The sequence below is a fragment of the Cupressus sempervirens genome, chromosome 8 (assembly GCF_028749045.1).
Source record: "Cupressus sempervirens isolate cs-2001-9-10 chromosome 8, ASM2874904v1, whole genome shotgun sequence".
Lineage (NCBI taxonomy): Eukaryota > Viridiplantae > Streptophyta > Pinopsida > Cupressales > Cupressaceae > Cupressus > Cupressus sempervirens.
In genome coordinates, this window is record NC_143125.1 from 538,050,598 (window position 1) to 538,069,335 (window position 18,738).

General features: G+C 39.0%; 1 protein-coding gene across 6 annotated transcripts in view; it reads right to left on the reverse strand.

Moving 5' to 3' along the window:
* Positions 1-18,738, reverse strand: part of HCAR (coenzyme F420 hydrogenase family / dehydrogenase, beta subunit family) — a 218,961-nt gene that overhangs the window by 59,347 nt on the left and 140,876 nt on the right. For 4 of the 6 annotated variants that reach the window (XM_089798342.1, XM_089798341.1, XM_089798346.1 and 1 more), the window contains one exon: positions 16,887-17,075. The exons of the other annotated variants lie outside the window; for them this stretch is intronic. In XM_089798342.1, coding sequence (XP_089654468.1) covers positions 16,887-17,075 — 189 coding nt within the window. The remainder of the gene's footprint in view (positions 1-16,886; positions 17,076-18,738) is intronic. 6 annotated transcript variants of the gene reach the window in all.

Below are 18,738 nucleotides of genomic sequence, written 5' to 3' on the forward strand. Positions count from 1 at the left end.
ATTGTTATATCACAAATAATATTTTCTCAATATATTATAATAGTTATATAACAATCTTATATACATATATATTATATATACTCCTAACATAAGTTAATTATTCCATATATAATATTTGCCATAAATTATTTATATATCTCATATATATAATTTAATTTATCCGGCAAAATTATAACATTAACACTCCCTCTTAATGAAGAAGGATAAAACACATAGATATTACCATTTGTTATATTTCAAAAATAACACATTCAAGAAATCTTTGATTAGAAGATTTCCAGTACATGATATCATATACGTATTGGCCTATCAGAATGTCAACACATGGTAATCACCAATTACTATTTGATATCATATTATGTAACATGAGTATTGGCATATCAGTGTTGTCAGTAAAGTTATAAAATAGCCAACAGGTAGATTAGCATGTAATTGGTAATTATAATGTAGCCAACGAGTGGAATTAATTATATCCGAATGGGCACAACGGTTGAGTCACCCCTTCGGAATGGACAGTGGATCATTGTGGTAATCATCATTGGAAGCACTATGTAATCTCTTTGGCATATATGCAAATAATAAAAGGAGTATTGCTGTGTTACATGTTTTTGTCTATTATCTGTATTCATTAAGCTATTTACCCCATATGGTAAACATTTGGCATCATTGTCCAATGGACCTAGAACGAAGGCAGAGGAATGAAGACTAATGTCGAATCAGCTTAACAAGGATAGGAATAAGATAAAGGAAAAAAATGAAATACGCACAATACAAGAAATATTAATTTTGGCACAACAAGCCGAACACAGACGAAGGTTTCAGCAAATTGCCGACGAACACCGAAGCACCGAAGAATTGTTGGAAGAGACTCGATAGCGGTTGAATTTGGTGGAAGAAACAAGGAAGGAATTTCATAACCTGTATACGCCAAGGGAAGAGAATCCAAATAGAAGGGAATTAACTCGCACGGCTCGGAGTGCCAAGGGAGCACGAGCGTGGAGTGAACTCTTCCTCCGCGATACACTTTCGGAACAGACAACTTCACTTGAGGAAAATCCTTTTCACCAAGTAACGTGGCTATTGGAAATAAGACGACTGTTCGAAATAGCGCGGGTGTTCAGAATAGCGCGGGTGTGCAGAACAACGTGGGTGTGCAGAATAGCACGGGTGTGCAAAACAACACGAGAGTGCAAAACAGTGCGGGTACACAACAAGTACCTCCAACTCGAATAGTAATGGCTTGACCAAAGGAAAAATTGCCAAAGTTTGATGGTGATTAAACGGTCGATCCAATCAGACATTGTAAGACATGCGAAACAATTTGGATAGCGAATGGCGTAACCGGCACAAATGAATGAGTCCAACAATTTCTAGCAACCCTAAGGGGTGTAGCAATTGATTGGTTTGCCGACGCTGATCCCCAAAAATTAACTTCTTGGGCAACAATTAGAAAGGAGTTTATCATCGAGTTTCAATTGCTACAAGACGACAATGAGATCGTAGTAGAAATATATACCACAAAGCAAGGGAAAAATGAAACAGTCCATATATATTGCCAAAAAACTAAAACAATTCATAAATAAAATGGAAAGTAAGCTGACAGACGGGCTAAAAAAGAGATGCTTCATTAAAGGACTACGCCCAAATTTAAGGAAGAAAATGAAGATTGTGCCGCCATCATCATACACCGAAGCATACAATCGGGCGATGGACTTAGAGAGTGAACAAAAAACGAAAAAGAAGAAGAAAAGTAGCTCATCCGACTCAGATGACTCATCTTCAGAAGAAGATAGCAGTGGTGATGAAAAGGACAGAAAGAAGATCCGAGCTCTCGAGAAAGATACGATCAAAATGATGAAGGAATTTAAGAATATGCAGAAAGAGACGAAGGGAAACGAGCTATGGTGCACAGAATGCAAGACAGAAAATCAAACGAAGGGGTCCTGTCTAAAAAATGAATTTTGTGATATCTGTCAAATTATGGGACATTCCACAAAAGAATGCCCCTTCAATATGAAAACTAGAGGGCATCAACAAGTGCTCCTGACACCAGAGGCTTCCGCGTTAGGAAGGAGCGGAAACACAAGCAATGATGGTGTCACTTCGGGTGGATACAGCAAAGAGGGCAAAACAACAATACCAACAATAATAATGGGGGCCGCAGCCAAATTCAGTACGATGCGAATGGCTGCCCGATGGTTCAATGTTGAGCATGCAATTTATGGGGCCATTTTGCACGGAACTGTACATCAACAAACGCACCAAAGTTGTTATGCAGATGGTGCGGTCCTGGAGATCATGAAGATGCCAAGTGCCCAAAATCAGGAGTGAATTTGATCAGCATTGGCACGGACGAAGAAGTCTTGGCAATCACCCGTAAACGAGCAAAACTGTACCCCAACCTGGCAGAAGAAAAGAAGAGATTGGAAGAAGCACAGGCAGAAATTGAGAAAGCAACCTAGGCAGAGAAATCACAATCGAAGGACACTACCGGTACCTCAACAAGGAACTGTACAGAACAAAATATCATAAGGCAGATATTGCAAACTGAAATACCAGTCAAGTTAAATGATTTGATCCTCACACTGCTTCAACTACGGACAACACTCACGAACATAGTCCCGACTGCTAAACTACCAGGAGAACATGGAAGGGAAAAGGAAAGCGGAGCAAGTGCAGCGGACCCAATGCTGCTAGCGCTCACATTCGGACGGCATCCGGTGATTGTAGAGATGGGTATATTATGAGCGGTCCTTTCAGACACAATTGTGGACGAAGGTTCAGGTGTAAACGTCCTACTAGAAGATACCTAGAAGAAGTTGGGACAGCCGACATTGTGGCCACCTACGTTCCAATTACTAACGGCGGACTAACACAGCATTAAACCTCTCGGGGTCTTGATGGCACAACCAGTGACTATTGGGACACAACCATTCCTACTCGATTTCGTCGTCATCCTGCTGAAGAGGAGAGGATATGACGCCATTCTGGGCCGAGGATGGCTCGTACAAGCAAAGGTTAAGCATGACTAGAAGAAGAATACACTATCAATGGAAAGAAAAGGACGAAAATTCATTATTGATTTACACACACAAATGGTGGGTGAAGAAGCTCTATCATTTGATTCCGAAGAAGAGGATGAAGGAAAGCAGCAAATGGAACTGGATGAGGAAGGAGTCCTACAGTTGGAAGGTGGATCGACGGACGATGATTTGGATTCGGTGGATGAATTATTTCACTAGCAAATGGAGGAGTATGAGCTATTCCAGAGCTGCAACATACTAACAATAGAGGATGGGCACAACAAAGACGGATTTCCAAAAGAATTCAGGGAAATAAAAGAAGGGGACGCACCGCTGGATGAAACACCTGCACATGTATTCAGTCAGGGAAAGCCGATAAAATATGACGAAGTCACAGTACAAACCATGAATTTGGGAGATGAGACCGAACCAAAAAACATACTAGTGGGGGATAACTGGAATCCACTACTAAAAGCAGCAGCATTTAAAATATTTCTAGAATACAAAGATGTATTTGCTTGGACATTCAAGGATTTGAAAGGAGTACCGTCGGAGCTGTGTGTTCACCGCATTCTGTTGATCAAAGGTGCAATGCCTGTACGAAAGCGACCTTACAGGATGAATAAAAATTACACAGCATGGGTTACAGAAGAAATTAACCGAATGTTGGAGGCCGGTATTATTTTTAAGGTTCAAACAAGTGAATGGGTGTCACCCATAATAATATCCCTGAAGAAGGATACCATCCAAATCAGGATATGTGTCGATTTCAGATGTCTCAATGCAGTAACAATCAAGGACCCCTTACCGATACCATTCACAGACAGTATATTGGAGGAAGTAGTTGGACATGAGATTTATTCATTTATGGACGAGTTCTCGGGATATAATCAAATTTCCATTGCAGAAGAGGACAAACTCAAAATGACATTTGTGGTAGAAGGCAGGGTATACGCATACCACTGAATGCCATTCGGCCTATGCAATGCGCCGGCTATGTTCCAAAGAATCATATTGCACATATTCGACAAAATGTCTGTCGAAAATTTCAAAGCATTCCTGGATGACTGGTCCGTATTCAGCACCAAAGACAAACATCTGGCGGCGTTGGGCGAATGCATGGAAAGATGTCGAAGGGCGCGACTAGCCTTAAATCCAAAGAAATGCAGATTCATGGTTCCACAGGGAAAATTACTAGGACATATAGTCTGTAAGGAGGGATTGAAAACAGATCCAGACAAAGTCAGAGTGATAATGGAAATGCAACCATCTACAAATGTAACAGAGGTGAAGTCATTCCTGGGACACAGGATATTATAGAAGATTCATCAAGAACTTCGCCAAATTATCATACCCGCTGGACAAATTGACATGCAAAGGGGAACCGTTCAAATGGGAGAAAGAACACAATGAGTCATTTGAAGGATTGAAGGTACGATTGGCCACAACACCTATATTGGCGTACCCAAATTGGAACAATGAATTTCATGTTCACGTTGATGCATCCAATTATGCAATAGGAGCCACTTTGGCACAAATAGGTAACCATGGGTTAGATCACCCGATGTATTTTGCCAGCCGACTACTATCAAAAGTAGAACAAAATTACAATACAACCAAATGGGAAGCCTTAGGAATGGTCTACGCAGTGCAGAAGTTCCAACATTACTTGTTGGCAACACCGTTCGTGTTTTATGTAAACCATCAGGCTCTGTTGTACCTGGTGAATAAACCTATCATCCAAGGAAGAATCAGCTAGTGGCTACTTTTGTTGCAGGAATTCACCTTCAAGATCATTGTACGGCCTAGGAAGAATCATGTCAACGCAGACCATCTGTCGCGAATTAAAACAGGTGAACCAGCGGACAAAGTGAATGATGATTTTCCTGATGCACAGTTATTTCAAATTGCAGTACTGCCAAAGTGGTACATGAGTATTGGGTAGTACCTTTCCACGGGACAGCCATCGAAGGAGATGCCACAAAATGAAAGGTGAAAATTAGTAATAAGGAGTCGTACATTTCAATTGATTAATGGATTACCGTAGAAAATGGGGCCTAATCACATCTTGCGACGGTGTGTTAGAGGAGGAAATACCAAAAGTGTTGAAGGAAGCACATGAGGGTCCAGCAGGAGGACATATGGGACCTGATACCATGGCGAGAAAAATATTGTTGGCAAGACTGTGGTGGCCAATAGTGTACAATGACGCACAGGAATGGGTCGTTGGGTGTAACACTTGCCAAAGGGCTGGAAAGCCACTAAAGAGAGACTTTATTCCGCTTAACCCTTCACATGCACAAGAATTATTCGAACAATGGGGATTGGATTTTGTGGGACCCCTGAGACTAAGTTGAAGGCACTGATGTCGATATATAGTTGTAGGTACGGAATACTTAATGAAGTGGGTGGAAGCACGGGCTCTAGTGCAGCAAAATTCATATATGAACAAATAATTATTCGGTATGAGATTCCACTTCAGATAACGAGTGATCGTGGAGGGCATTTTGTCAATCACGTCATTAAACTATTAACAACGGAATTCAAGATATATCACTCTCTATCTAGCCCATACTACTCAAGAGAAAATGGACAGGTTGAGGCTACAAACAAGATCTTGGTAGCAATCATCTACAAGTCATGTGTGGTCGAGGGTGAAGATTGGGAGGAAAACTTGTCATCTACCCTCTGGGCATACCGCACGGCATACAAAGTGACAACGGAACACACACCGTTCCAATCGATGTTTGGACAAGAGGCGGTGGTACCAGCAGAATTTATGGTACCGAGTCTGAGGATCGCACTGGAGAATAAGTTAGGCAACATGGAAAGCCTAAGGGAAAGGTTGCATAATCTGAACAAGCTCGAGGAGAAGCGACTATTGGCACAATGGGCTACAGAGGTGACACAGAATAGGCGCAAAGCGTGACATGATAAACACCTAAAACTAAACAAGTTCCAACCAGGACAGCTGGTGTTGAAGTATGACGGATGGAACGAATTCAAACCGAGAAAGTTTAAAGTCAAATGGGTCAGGGCATACCAAATCTGAGAAGTCGGTGATAACGAAGCAATAAAGCTATGGACATTGGACGAGCAGGAAATTCCAAAAACGGTGAACGGTTCCAAATTAAAAATATATCATGCCAGAATTGTTCCCCCGTTAACAAACAGTGAGGAGCAGTAGTTTCAAAAGAAAATAATAATAATAATAAAATAAAAATTTAAGTCACCGTATGGTCCCATACAGTCACCGTACGGCAACCTCAGCAAGTTAATGATCACCGTACAGCATATGGCTAAAAAGGTTAGAGTACCAAGACCGTACAGCCTATGCTAATAACAATAGTACAGCCAAGCATTACAAGTGTCATGTGCACGTGGTTATATACTGTACGGTGGCAAGGCAAAACACGTGTATAAGGAAAGACCGTATAGTGTACGATGAAATGTAGAGGGGAAGTGAAGAGTGATGACCATACGGCATACACAAAAAAAATTTAACCACGCAGAACAAAGGAAAGTATGAACAACAATCAGAAACTATACGGCATGTTGAAGACCATACGGTGTATGGTGAAGAGGAGAAACTAGGCGCAAGGACCATAAGACCGGCAGTTGTAGAGGTGGAAAAGAAGCCCGTACGGCTGGAAGGAAGGGAAACAACACATCACCGTACTCCCAAGAGGGGATTGCATGATCCAAACACTCATCACGTTACCAAAGCCTATATGGGTATTAGAGGAGAGAGCCTTGGCCGTACCCAAGCACATTCTGTACGGTGCATTATTGGCACCCCATCACCGTATGGCAAACATAATAGATTTTGAAGGCGCTGTACGAACATCATAATACATTGCGTAGGCATTAGGGAACATCCTACGGTCATGCTTACAAAGGATTTATGCAATTTTATACTACTCCAAACAATGTACGGTCACGCAAGAATCAGGCGATGAAATACTGCCACCGTACGGACACATAAGGCATTACATAGGCACATTGCTAAGAGGCTGAGAGGTTGATCAAGAGGTTGAACGCCTTACAAAATAAAGCTACTGTGCAAACAGCAAAGACATTGTACAAACGTTTACAGAAGCTTCTAGAAGGGTCGTATGGATCTGTATGAACACCAGGAAAGGAGAATAATTTGGTTGTACGAAGGAATAATTGACCTAACCAAGTAAAAGAACAAATGGAGTATGTAGGCAAGAGGAAGTGGAAAAGAGAATTAGAAGAATTTACAGCTGGGAAGGGGATGAAAATGTTGCCCATAGGTAACCGAAGTAAAGGCACTAGTAGCAACAGTAAGAAGAAGCGCAAGGTGTAGGCACATGCACCTGCAACTGCTGAAATCACACCACAAAATATAGCATTCGAAGGACTAAGCGGTATGGAATGTAGGAAGTGGTGGCAGGAAACTCTTGACAATCATCCAATAAAAGCCAGCATTAGAAGGGCAAAAGAGGAATGGGTGATTCGGATGCCTATTTTTTGCATCCAAGACTACGAGGGTTTCCTGTGCACCATGATCGAGACTTATGGCAAGGCCTCTTAGAAAAGCTCATTCCCATACCCAGGAAGGGACCTGGTAGTCTCATTCAAAGCAGTAGATTTCACACATGTGTTTGGCATACTAGGGCCACTAGGAAAAAAGGTACAGCCCAAGAAGATTACCAAAGAGTTAAAAATGTTTGTGATCCGGCTGGTATGCAGAGACATGGCAGAAGCAGAACAAGAAGTATTGGCTAATACATCAAAAGGTAGGGGACTGAAGAAAACAGACATTCAGGAGGGATCGTGGCCATGCCTGATGGATTTAGTCAAGAGCAGACTTACTAGATCAAGTAGGGCATCTAATATCTCCTTTCCATAGGTATCCATGATGAACGACATAATGAATGGGAAGGTGTATGATTGGGCATCCGTGCTGGCCGAATGCATGCATGAATTTATGACACTCTAGCATAAGACATTTTACATGCCACATAATGCCATAGACCTCTTTCTCAATAATACAACACGGATGATTCCAGAAGATAGGTTGGAGGTGAGACCTGGACCACTAGCCCCCGGGAAACCTCCTATCATGCAGTGGAAACACTTGGAAAGCCAGTGGGCAAAAGGGCACTGCAATCCAGAAGAGACCCTAGCTAGATACAGGAGGTGATATGGATAGTGGAAAGTAGGAGACATCTTCCGAGGAGAATAGCACAGGAGAGGAGGAAGGGGAAGACGATGATGAAGAGGTTGAGATTTTCACAGTCACCCCCTTGTTATTTCCGTGCCCTACACTATCCGCCACTTCTTGCCTAGTCCGAACAGGTGTGCACATGGCAGATATACCAAGGTTTGGACAGACATGACAGCCGATAGTGATGACTGCAGCACCACAACAGATGGTTACAGTAGTTGCACCCTGGCAGCATAGGATAAGACCTCCCCCAGTCCGACCGATCGGACCAGCAATTGGGTTTGCCATGGGATTTGCATGTGTGGCAAAACTTGTCAACCGAGAGAGAATGCTAGCTCCTGTCAAAGCACAACCAGTAGCAGAAACCGTGGCACCTGTAGCAAAGAGTGTACCGGAGGAGAGAGCGGAGACTACCATGGAGGTACCCAAACTACCAGTACCAGAGAGCAGAGAGCTAGAATACGCCTGGTATACACTTGGATGTAGTGGTTTCGAATGTAGTAGTTAAGGTGGATTCAGCACTCTTAGCATCACCTGAGCGAGATAGGAAGAGTAGAACCCAAAGTTTGAGTACCTACTTAAGTATGTAGTTCCACCGTACTCCATGGCCTACATCCAGACACCTACGCGGGATGAAATTTCGAAGGAAAACACTCAACAAGCACAGGAAGCAGAGCCAGTACAGGATGTGGAACCGTCACATAGCGCTATTAAGCATATGGCGGAAGTAGTAGAAAAGGTTGTGAGGGTACACCAGGGACACCCAATGGTGACAGAAGTAGTGGAAACATTCTTTGCTGATATAGCCGCTCTAGCGACTCGGGCTCGACAGGTAGTGGCATCTGCGGAGGCACAAGCTTTAGACTCAGTGGTGAAGAAGCTGAAGGGAGTGTATCTTTTATGAGATCAGGATGCTCGGCTACCTTTACAGTTTGCTTTGAGGATAGAGGTTGGCCAAGAGTGGAAACTACAAAAATGGGTCAGGAATGGGCCACCACAAGGAGTCCGAGCTTAGGGAGTCGAATAGAGACATTGACTCAGGAGATTGTGCAGATATACATGGAGGCATATTACACCCTTTGGAGGAGCCAAGCAGATTAGGCAGCAGTTGAGAGGGCTCGGGAGGAGTCAGTTGCTAGGATAGCCATGGAAAGGGTGGCCTAGGAATCCAAGAGGGCAGCCTTGCTAGAAAAACAGAGTCAATTACAACAATTGGCAGCAAAGAAAAAGAAGCTAGCAGATGAGAAAGAAAAGGAATTGGGAGAGATTGCTGGGATAATGCAGTCAGCTCTGGAGCTTCAGATGGAAGTGGAAGCCAAATTGAAAGTTTGAAAGGATTAAGTCTACAAGCTACGGGTTGAGCTGAGTAAACTGAGAGCACGGACACCTACCATGCCAGGGACCCATCCCCCTGCCTAGTATCTGTGTATTGATGTAATTAGTTGTGCAATTTTCAATTTTTGAGTTTTGTAATTGTCGTTCAAAGACGACTTTTCTTTTTGGGGGCGATAGTGTTTTCGGTAAAGTTATAAAATAGTCGACGAGTAGATTAGGATGTAGTCAGTAATTATTATGTAGCCAATGAGTAGAATTAATTTTATCCAAATGGGCGTGACGGTTAAGTCACCCCTTTGGAATGGTATATGTACACCGTCCGGAATGGACTGTGGATCATTGTGGTAATCATCATTGGAACCACTATGTAATCTCTTCGGCATATATGCGAATAATAAAAGGAGTGTTGTTGTGTTACATGTTTTTGTCTATTGTCTGTATGCATTAAACTATTTACCCCATACGGTAAATAATCAGAACATCAATCAAATGATATTCACCAAGTACTCTGAGTAATGGCCTATCAGAACATCAACTAGATGATATTCACCAAGTACTCAATACGGTAATGGCCTATCAAAATATCAAAGCAAAATATTCAGCAAATACCTATCATATATCTATACAAACAACTTGTAGACCGTCAATTTAATGACATCTAACACTTAGTTGTTGATTTACAAGATAAAGCCTTTCATGATCTATTTCAACATTTGCATAAAATGTATATCATGATTCTAAGTTTTTGTGAGGTTGTCAACTTCCAATAACTTATGCAAGTACAAGTGATAATCATTTGGAAGTCATCACTTCCTCATGATGTACACAAGGAGCGGGCCCATACACTCATGACATCAAAAATTCAAATGAAGTCACCACAGATACTATCATCTGGTGTTGTCTTGACATTCATCATGAAACATATCAGAGAATATGGTTTCACCTCAAACTTATCTCTCATAGACAAGAATGTATTACAAGGGATTGCACTTGGAGATTCTTCTTCACAAAGAGACACTAAACCTTTGAACTCCTTGTCAAGGTTACTAATAAAGTGTCAAAACTCCCTATAAGTTTGATATCAACTTTTATGACCTCTTAGCACAAGGTTCTCTTTGATGAAGTGACAAACTCCTCCTCAATCTATTATCATCCTTCTAACCTCCTAGCAGTAAGTCGTGTCATGCTTCACTAGTTCAATAGGTATCCTAGTAGCATAAGGCCTTCTAGCTTAGATACATCAAACTTTATCCCACGAATCGTAGTCCTCTAACTGCAATAGTTTCTGATAACTTGAGAATCCATCTCGACATGGTCTACTCCCCCTAAATCAATACAACCAAGAACATAAAAAATTTGACTGAAGCATATCTTCTATCTGCTCCCTCTCTTTGTCCAAGGATGCCTCTAATGAATTGTCGAACTCCCTCTTAATGTAGAATGATACTTCATAATCTTAATCATCAAAAATATTCGCTTCAAGAGCCTAACATTATCTAGCATGATCATCAAATGACTAACGAATTTGAGATCAAAAGCTTCTTTGGAGCATAAGATTGACTTCTGCACAATGTGTAAAGTATCAACCATATTTTCCTGCAAGAACATCTCCATAGACAAAGGAAAAAGATCAAGGCAAATAACTCTTAATAGTACATATAGAAATACAAATAAGAGAGAGAATACAATGATCAGATAAATGTAATACTTAAGGATAAGAAATACTTATCTACACAACTTTAATACACATTACTTCAATGAAGGTCCATTTAGACCAACTTAGAAAACATTTTCTCTAAATGTTAAGGATAAGGAATACTTGTCTACACAACTTTGATACACATTACTTCAATGAAGGTCCATTTACACCAACTTCAGAAAACATTTTCTCTAAATGTTCGAGAGACATCTTCCCTTTGAATCATCTCCCACTAAGGATGTTTCAAATTGAAAACTCTACTAGTGTCTCTTCTCTGGCATCTTACCTCTATAGGTGGTCCGAATGGGAATGGAACATGGTTATTGTTACCCCCTACAATGTTGAATTCCCACTTATTCCATTATTTATAGATATTATTCCAAAGTTGATTAAACAAGAAGCTAGACGGACTAGGTAGTCAAACAAGCTTGTTGATCCAAAAAAAATTGTATTTCTCCCTCTTGACATGAGACTTGACCTTTTCATTTAGTCCACTCAGCTATAGATAAGCCCTCCACAACTATATTCATATTGAGCATCAAGCGATTGCTGGATTATTTGAGCTCCTTGATTCTCAAGTGAGTCTTCTTTCCCAACTCATCACATAACATGATCACCCATCCTACAATGAGTGCAATGTTCCTCTACTAAATGATTCATAAGAGTGTTTGTATTCACCACAAATAACATATAAGAATAACCGCTTCAACTTTGGATATTTCATCCAAATGGGGACCCACCTTACTTATTCAAGGATTATGGATAAAGTTGAAATATTAATTGTATGGCTAATACATTATCAGGCTTGCTGCAAGAATATATTTTAGATAATATACCAGCAAGGAGGTCGAGTGCCCCTGGACTAAATGGATCTCTTTCAAGACAATTTATTTCCAATTTTTGTTGCTGCGAAAGCTTAGATATCGATTCATTCTTTTTTTCTATGATATTCCAATAGAAATATGAGCTCCTTGCATTCTCCCCCAAAATTGGGAGGATTCATACTTCCATTAAGCCCTTGTCCAACATATTCTTCCTTGGACTAGAGCATATTGCCATACCCACAAGTATCACTAGCAAATCTACAAACCTTTGCAATTGAAAGGTAGATCAAACATGATATTTACTTCTACGAATTTATCTTTGGCAACATCTTCTATTTGCAACTTCTTAAATAGAAAAAAAACTGAGCAAGAAATGTAGCCTAATCGTGACCCAATGGACATGTCAACATCAATGCATCTAAAAATTATTTTGCCAATGCCAAACATCTGAGCTAGCTGAATATTGCAACTTCCTCACCTAGAAGACATCAAACTTTTGCATTAGGTCTCTGCCTCAAGCAAGCGTCTAACCCTCCAGATAGTCAAACATCAATCCTCAAAGCGGTGAATGGATGTTTCGACTAGACATTGCTAGGCTTTGGATGGAGACAAATCTGACATTAGAATTTAGCGCGTGACATCGATATTGTTAGCTTGGCTCTACCGGCTACGACTGCCAATATTGCACCACATTGCTTGGGCATAAACATCGAAATCTATCGGATGAGGATCAGATGCCCATGTTGCCTGATTCGGCTTAGAGATGTTGATATCCACACGAAGCTCATTTAGCAGTAATCAACAAGCTAGACATTGCATAAGTCCAACACAGTGTGGTGTCATTGCAAGCCATTGGAGTTGAGACATACACAGAATTCGTTGATCCCATGTTGAGCATTATCAAACATTGAAATAGATTTGTATTGCAAGCAAATATATTGTAGACATTGCTAGCTACTATCAATAGCAGGAAGATGGATATGCATGACACTGGAAAGCATTCATTAGGTAGACCTCTCTTTTAGAACTTTTTGTAAAATGGTTCATGTCTTTATAGTCCTTGCGTATTTTACTGTGCTTTATGTTTTCTAGACATTTTTTATAGAGCATTTCCAATTATGATGCATGGAAAAATCACGTTATATGCAATATGGGTATGTCTTGTATTAAGTACATACTAAATCACCCAATCCCCAAATATCAATGACCGCTGAAAGAGTATCAGGTGATCCTCAAGTTTGATGCCTCCCAAATTGGTGTTCGTGTTTCATTTCAAAGAACTAAAAGTCTATCATCATCCTAGATTGTGGTTATAAGATGACCCAATGTGTTAGGAAGTTCTCAATATCCTGTTGCTATACTTGCATGTTCGCAGAGCAATATAATGAAATTCGTCAATATTTAATTCTGTTATTTCTATAGACAACATTCATTCATTCGTCAATGTTCTCTCATCATCTATTACCAACTTACAGTACCAAGAGCTAAAGCGAAGGCAAAACTTTTGGCATTGAACCTTTGTTAAAACATCTACGAAGTATCAAGTAAGACTGTCGAATGTTTATAATGGTGCAGTATTTTCCTTATTGGGCCCAATCCTTTTATGTGGTCCCTTTTTCCAAATTCATATCATTGAAGGTTTCTTATACAAAGTGCATCACTTTTGCGCAGTCTCAACTTGTGGTCTCCAGCTAAGTAGAAGGAAACCCTTTTGACCGTGGGACCATAGATCCATCATTACTAATGTGAGTTCATTAAAAACTTCTATCTACGATCGCAAGCAAGCGAGAAACAAGGCTCTGATACCATATTAAAGATCCCAAATTTTGGATATACAGTAACTTGTAGTAGCACTTGTAGATTTTATGTGTGTTTCAAGTTGCTATTCTAATGAATATTTATGAGATATAAATAGGCAGGTCTCTTGTAGTGACATAACGCTTGTTAACATATCAACTCAAATTAGTTAGTGTTATATCACAAGTAATATTTTCTCAATGTATTATAATGGTTATATAACAATCATATATAGATATAGATATAGATATAGATATATATGATTGTTATTAATATTATATATACTTTGAACATAAGTTAATTATTCCATGTATAATATTTGCCAAAATTTATTTATATCTCATATATATATAATTTAATTTATCTGACAGAATTATAACATTAACAATTTGCCCCAACAAATTGTTGAAAGTCAAGCTCGGCCCATGAGATAATGATCGTGTTAATTCTCTAGTTATCTATTGTACATAAATCAAACTTAAATGTCAAAGGCTGATAGGCCAATTTGACATTTGAATTATACAGGTACTTACATAAATAAAAAATTAATTAATAGTATTATTATTCTGTTTTTTATTCATCTCTCAAATTATACTTCATATGCTTAATCCTTCTCTTAATTGGAGTACAAATATAATCGTCTCTAACTAATGAATCAGTTAGCTTTGCAAAAGGTGGGCAGCAGATCAAGTGCAAGGTTGCAAACAGTTCAAACAAGTTGTGCCGTCTTAGTCCCTGATCAACATATATGTACAGTGTGTGATCTCATAGCTAGGAATGATGATATACAAATACAACAAAATTAATCTCAAGGTAGATCGAGATACATATATATGAAGAGCTGTATTTAATAGAAAGCATAGGATATATATATTCAGACCATGTTTATTGGAAGACATTAGTATATACAGATATACAGATCGTCTTTATTCGAAGACGCTGGCTTATACAACTGAGGTTGATCGATATATATAATCTTATTCAGATCATGATTCTACAGCAGTTCGATAATGGTAAAGGAAGATAATTATATATTAATTCTACAGCAGTTCGATACTTAAATAAAAAAAGATAATTTTATATATATTACAATATCGTAGTTGTGTTAAATTTGTGTGAATTATCTTATATCTCACTAATCTTTAAAATTTACATTGTATCAAAAGATCCTATATCAGAAATCGGATTTTAAGCATATGATCTTTAAGAGCCCTACTGGCTCATTCTTGCTGAAGAATTACTTATTGTATTTTAAAAGTTTATGATTTTTTGTGTTTTTAGAGAATATATGCTTTTGTTTGTTTTTTCAAAATATATAGAAATGCTTGAGAAACAAATACAATTACTGAAAACAATTATAGAGAACTACTTTGGCTTGCCAGCATAATGAGTTTAAATCACAATTATGATGTACGCAATTATTACAATCATAAACATGTAGACAATGCAACTAATTAAGAGAGCCTGTTATGAATTTGGCGTTGGAAAATTGCAGTGGGATAGAGGAGTCTCCATGCCAACCAGAATGCTCAATGCCGCCCAAATTTTAGTGGTAGCAGCTACAGAATGAAACGCATACACCTTCCAGTAGCAAACACAATTCACTGGATCAATTACCAGCTCAATGTGCAAAAGAGGAAATTAGAATTCCTCAAAACCCATGTCCAAACCCTTGGAGAGAAACTAAGATGAAATAAAAAATTATCAAGAAATGAGTTCTTTTCTCACAAAGCATTGGTTTTATAACATTTTAATCCAAAAAGCTTTTCCTTCCCACCTTTCACTTAAAAGACTTCATGCTCACACTTCTCACTTAAATTATGATATTGCATTTGGAAGCATAATCAACTTTTGAATCTAATGACTCCATTATAATTTAATGGCTAGTCTTCTCATGCACACTTTTCACTATAGAGACTTCTTCAACACACCATCAAATTAGAACATGAAGCTTATAAAGTCATTTATTGAGTTATACTTGATAAATAACTTTTAATATGCAACTCATTATTAAAGCCCAATAAAATATTGACTGAGGTTGTCACAACTCCACTACCAAAAATGGAAACCCTAGTCACCTGACTTCCTATAAATAGAAAGTCACACAAGCTAAGAACCTCAAATCTAGGTGTCAACTTACGAGGGTCACAATGATCAACTGACATACCCATGCTTCAAGGCCCTGCTAAATTGGCAACATTACAGTCTACCCTCCCTAAAATTGCTTGTCCCAAAAAAAATCTCATAAATGCATAACACATCAATTCACTCGGATCCCATAGATAAGACAAAGTAGTGTCCACGTCATAACTAACCAACTCCTGTAACATCATCACCAATACAACTAACCAAATGTGCAAAACTGAATCAAATGTAAGTACAAATGTTGCATGAGTGAACATCTTAAGGGGAAGCAACTCGGTAAGCTAACAAAGGTTGCTTCACCAAACTACACAAAGTGAAATGACATACACACTATCAAACACATGCGCAACAGAATTGTGCACCTAAAAAAGATCATGAATATGAGAGTCAAAGGCAAAACAATATGTACTCAGCATCATGTACACGTCCCAAAACTCCCCTATAAGCCCTGTCAAAAATCCCGACGCAATAGAAGGATCTCAAATACTGAACAAAAGCATGTTAAGAAGAACATTGTAAAAACCCTCAACAAGCTATATCCTTAACAAACATCAATTTTCTTTTGCTAATCAATAGTTTGGTATTTTGTCAAACATTTGGCAGGGCAATTATTATCACTCAATAAATAATGTTTTAAATTCACAGCCAGCTGCTCACAATTTTATTTGATTTAAGTCTTTATCAATTTGGACAAATCAACATCATTAAACATTTCAGAAGTAACTCTATAATTGATGGCAATGCTACTAATATCCAATTTAAAAATAGACTTTTGAAAATTTACAAGAATGCAATAATGAACATGGATATTGACTTCTAACAGATGAAATATAGATTGCAGCTCTCAAGAAATAATCCAATTTACTCACAAGTTCAGAAATTCATCCTCCTCGCTTATAATCGAGAGTGCTCTAAAACTTGATTGTTGCCCTCCAATAATTGATTGCAGCCTTCCACAAAGTCTGAAATCGCTTCCAAATACAGGGACAACAGCCACAGTACATTCCTCTTTAACCACGACAAACAATAGACAATAATAGTGTTTCAAATCACAAATTCTCCAGCCACAATGAAATTCCCAAGGTCAGTACATAACAATCGGGAAATACTATAATTTAATTAAGACAAATCTCAGAATTAATTCACAATACCTCAGCTGTGAATTACCAAGCACTTCTTAATTCTAAACCCTTATACTTCAACAAGGGCAAAAAAAGGGCAAACTCAAAAACTCTTTGCAAGCAACAAAAGAAAATAATCAATCAAATGCTTAACTCATCAAATGGGCTAATATTTATAATCTCCAAATGGCACAAAGTCTCCCAAATGAACTTCACTTAAGAAGCTTCCCACACACAACATTTAAACATAATAAGTACCATTATAAACTAATTTATTAATTGCTTTTGACTCCAAAAGTGACCTTTTCCACCATAACTTCAAATTTTGACATGTAAGACCATTGTTTCTTGTTCCCATGATTTAAAACTTTTCGTCCTAGTTCCAACGAACTATAATATTGAGGTGACCAACCAACAGCACTAGCAAAAATAGCAACCTCAGCGTATTTAGATGAATAATAATAATAATTCACCCATCTTGCGAAAACAACTGAAGAAGCTACAGAATCGAAATCTGACAACACCGAAGTGATCCTGATGAAGAAAGACGATGAATGAACCTGATAGAGTGACTTATTATAAATAGACGCTCCCTCCAAGATTCTTGGAGCCCAAACCGGAAGCCTGAAATAAAAATTGAGAGCCTCCTCCAACTACTCTAACTCAATTGAGTTCATCATAACCAACAGATTCACTTACTATAAATAGTAAGTCCCTCAAACAGAGCCAAAACACACCATAGGCTACTGAAAAGCCTATAATTACAGAACTAAGACACTCAAATCCTACTGTCAGCTCACAAGGTCACGATGGTGAACTGACCTAGCCAACTACAGGAACTTGCTAAAAAATGGGGACATTACAAACATCTTTTGACATCTATTACTCAACTCTGAACTCAACTTCACCAAGCCCCAAGTATTGAAGCCAATCAACTAGACCCGACCAAACTTCAATGCTGACCATATAAGCACTAAGGACCCAAAGCACGCTAGAAGCACATCCATCCGTAATATGGAGATCAAAACATATAAGTGGCAGTATCCCCAACCCCATCTCCATCCTCTACAAGGCTCTTGTGGATGTGGTAACTCTGCAAGTAATCCAACTTGCAACTATTCATCCCATCTACTACTATTGGCAAATACTCATTCCCCCAAAGGATGGTACAACCTCTAAACTAATCCACACTAATGCGTCGTCAAATCCTTTATATGTGGATATGAGAAGTCATGATGAATACTCCTCCCTATATAGTCCTGATTAAAAGCCACCACTTTGGTCAAACGTTGACTGTCATAGCTTTGAATGTAACCCTGGTAATCTAACTCATCACTAACAATACCGACAGCGGGTGTAATCACAAGAGAACTCTATGCAACATGTGGGTTGTCATTTCTCTCTAGAGATGCACTCATCCCAACCACATAATTTGCACCTATAACTGCACTGGATGCAACCACATCCTCATCATAATCTATGGACATAGGAATATCACCAACTGCTGCTATAGAAAATTGCATAGTGTTTGTAGATGGTGTAAATTATGCCCATCTCCACTCAAGTGAATGATCAACATCAACCTCAAAAAACGGATTGT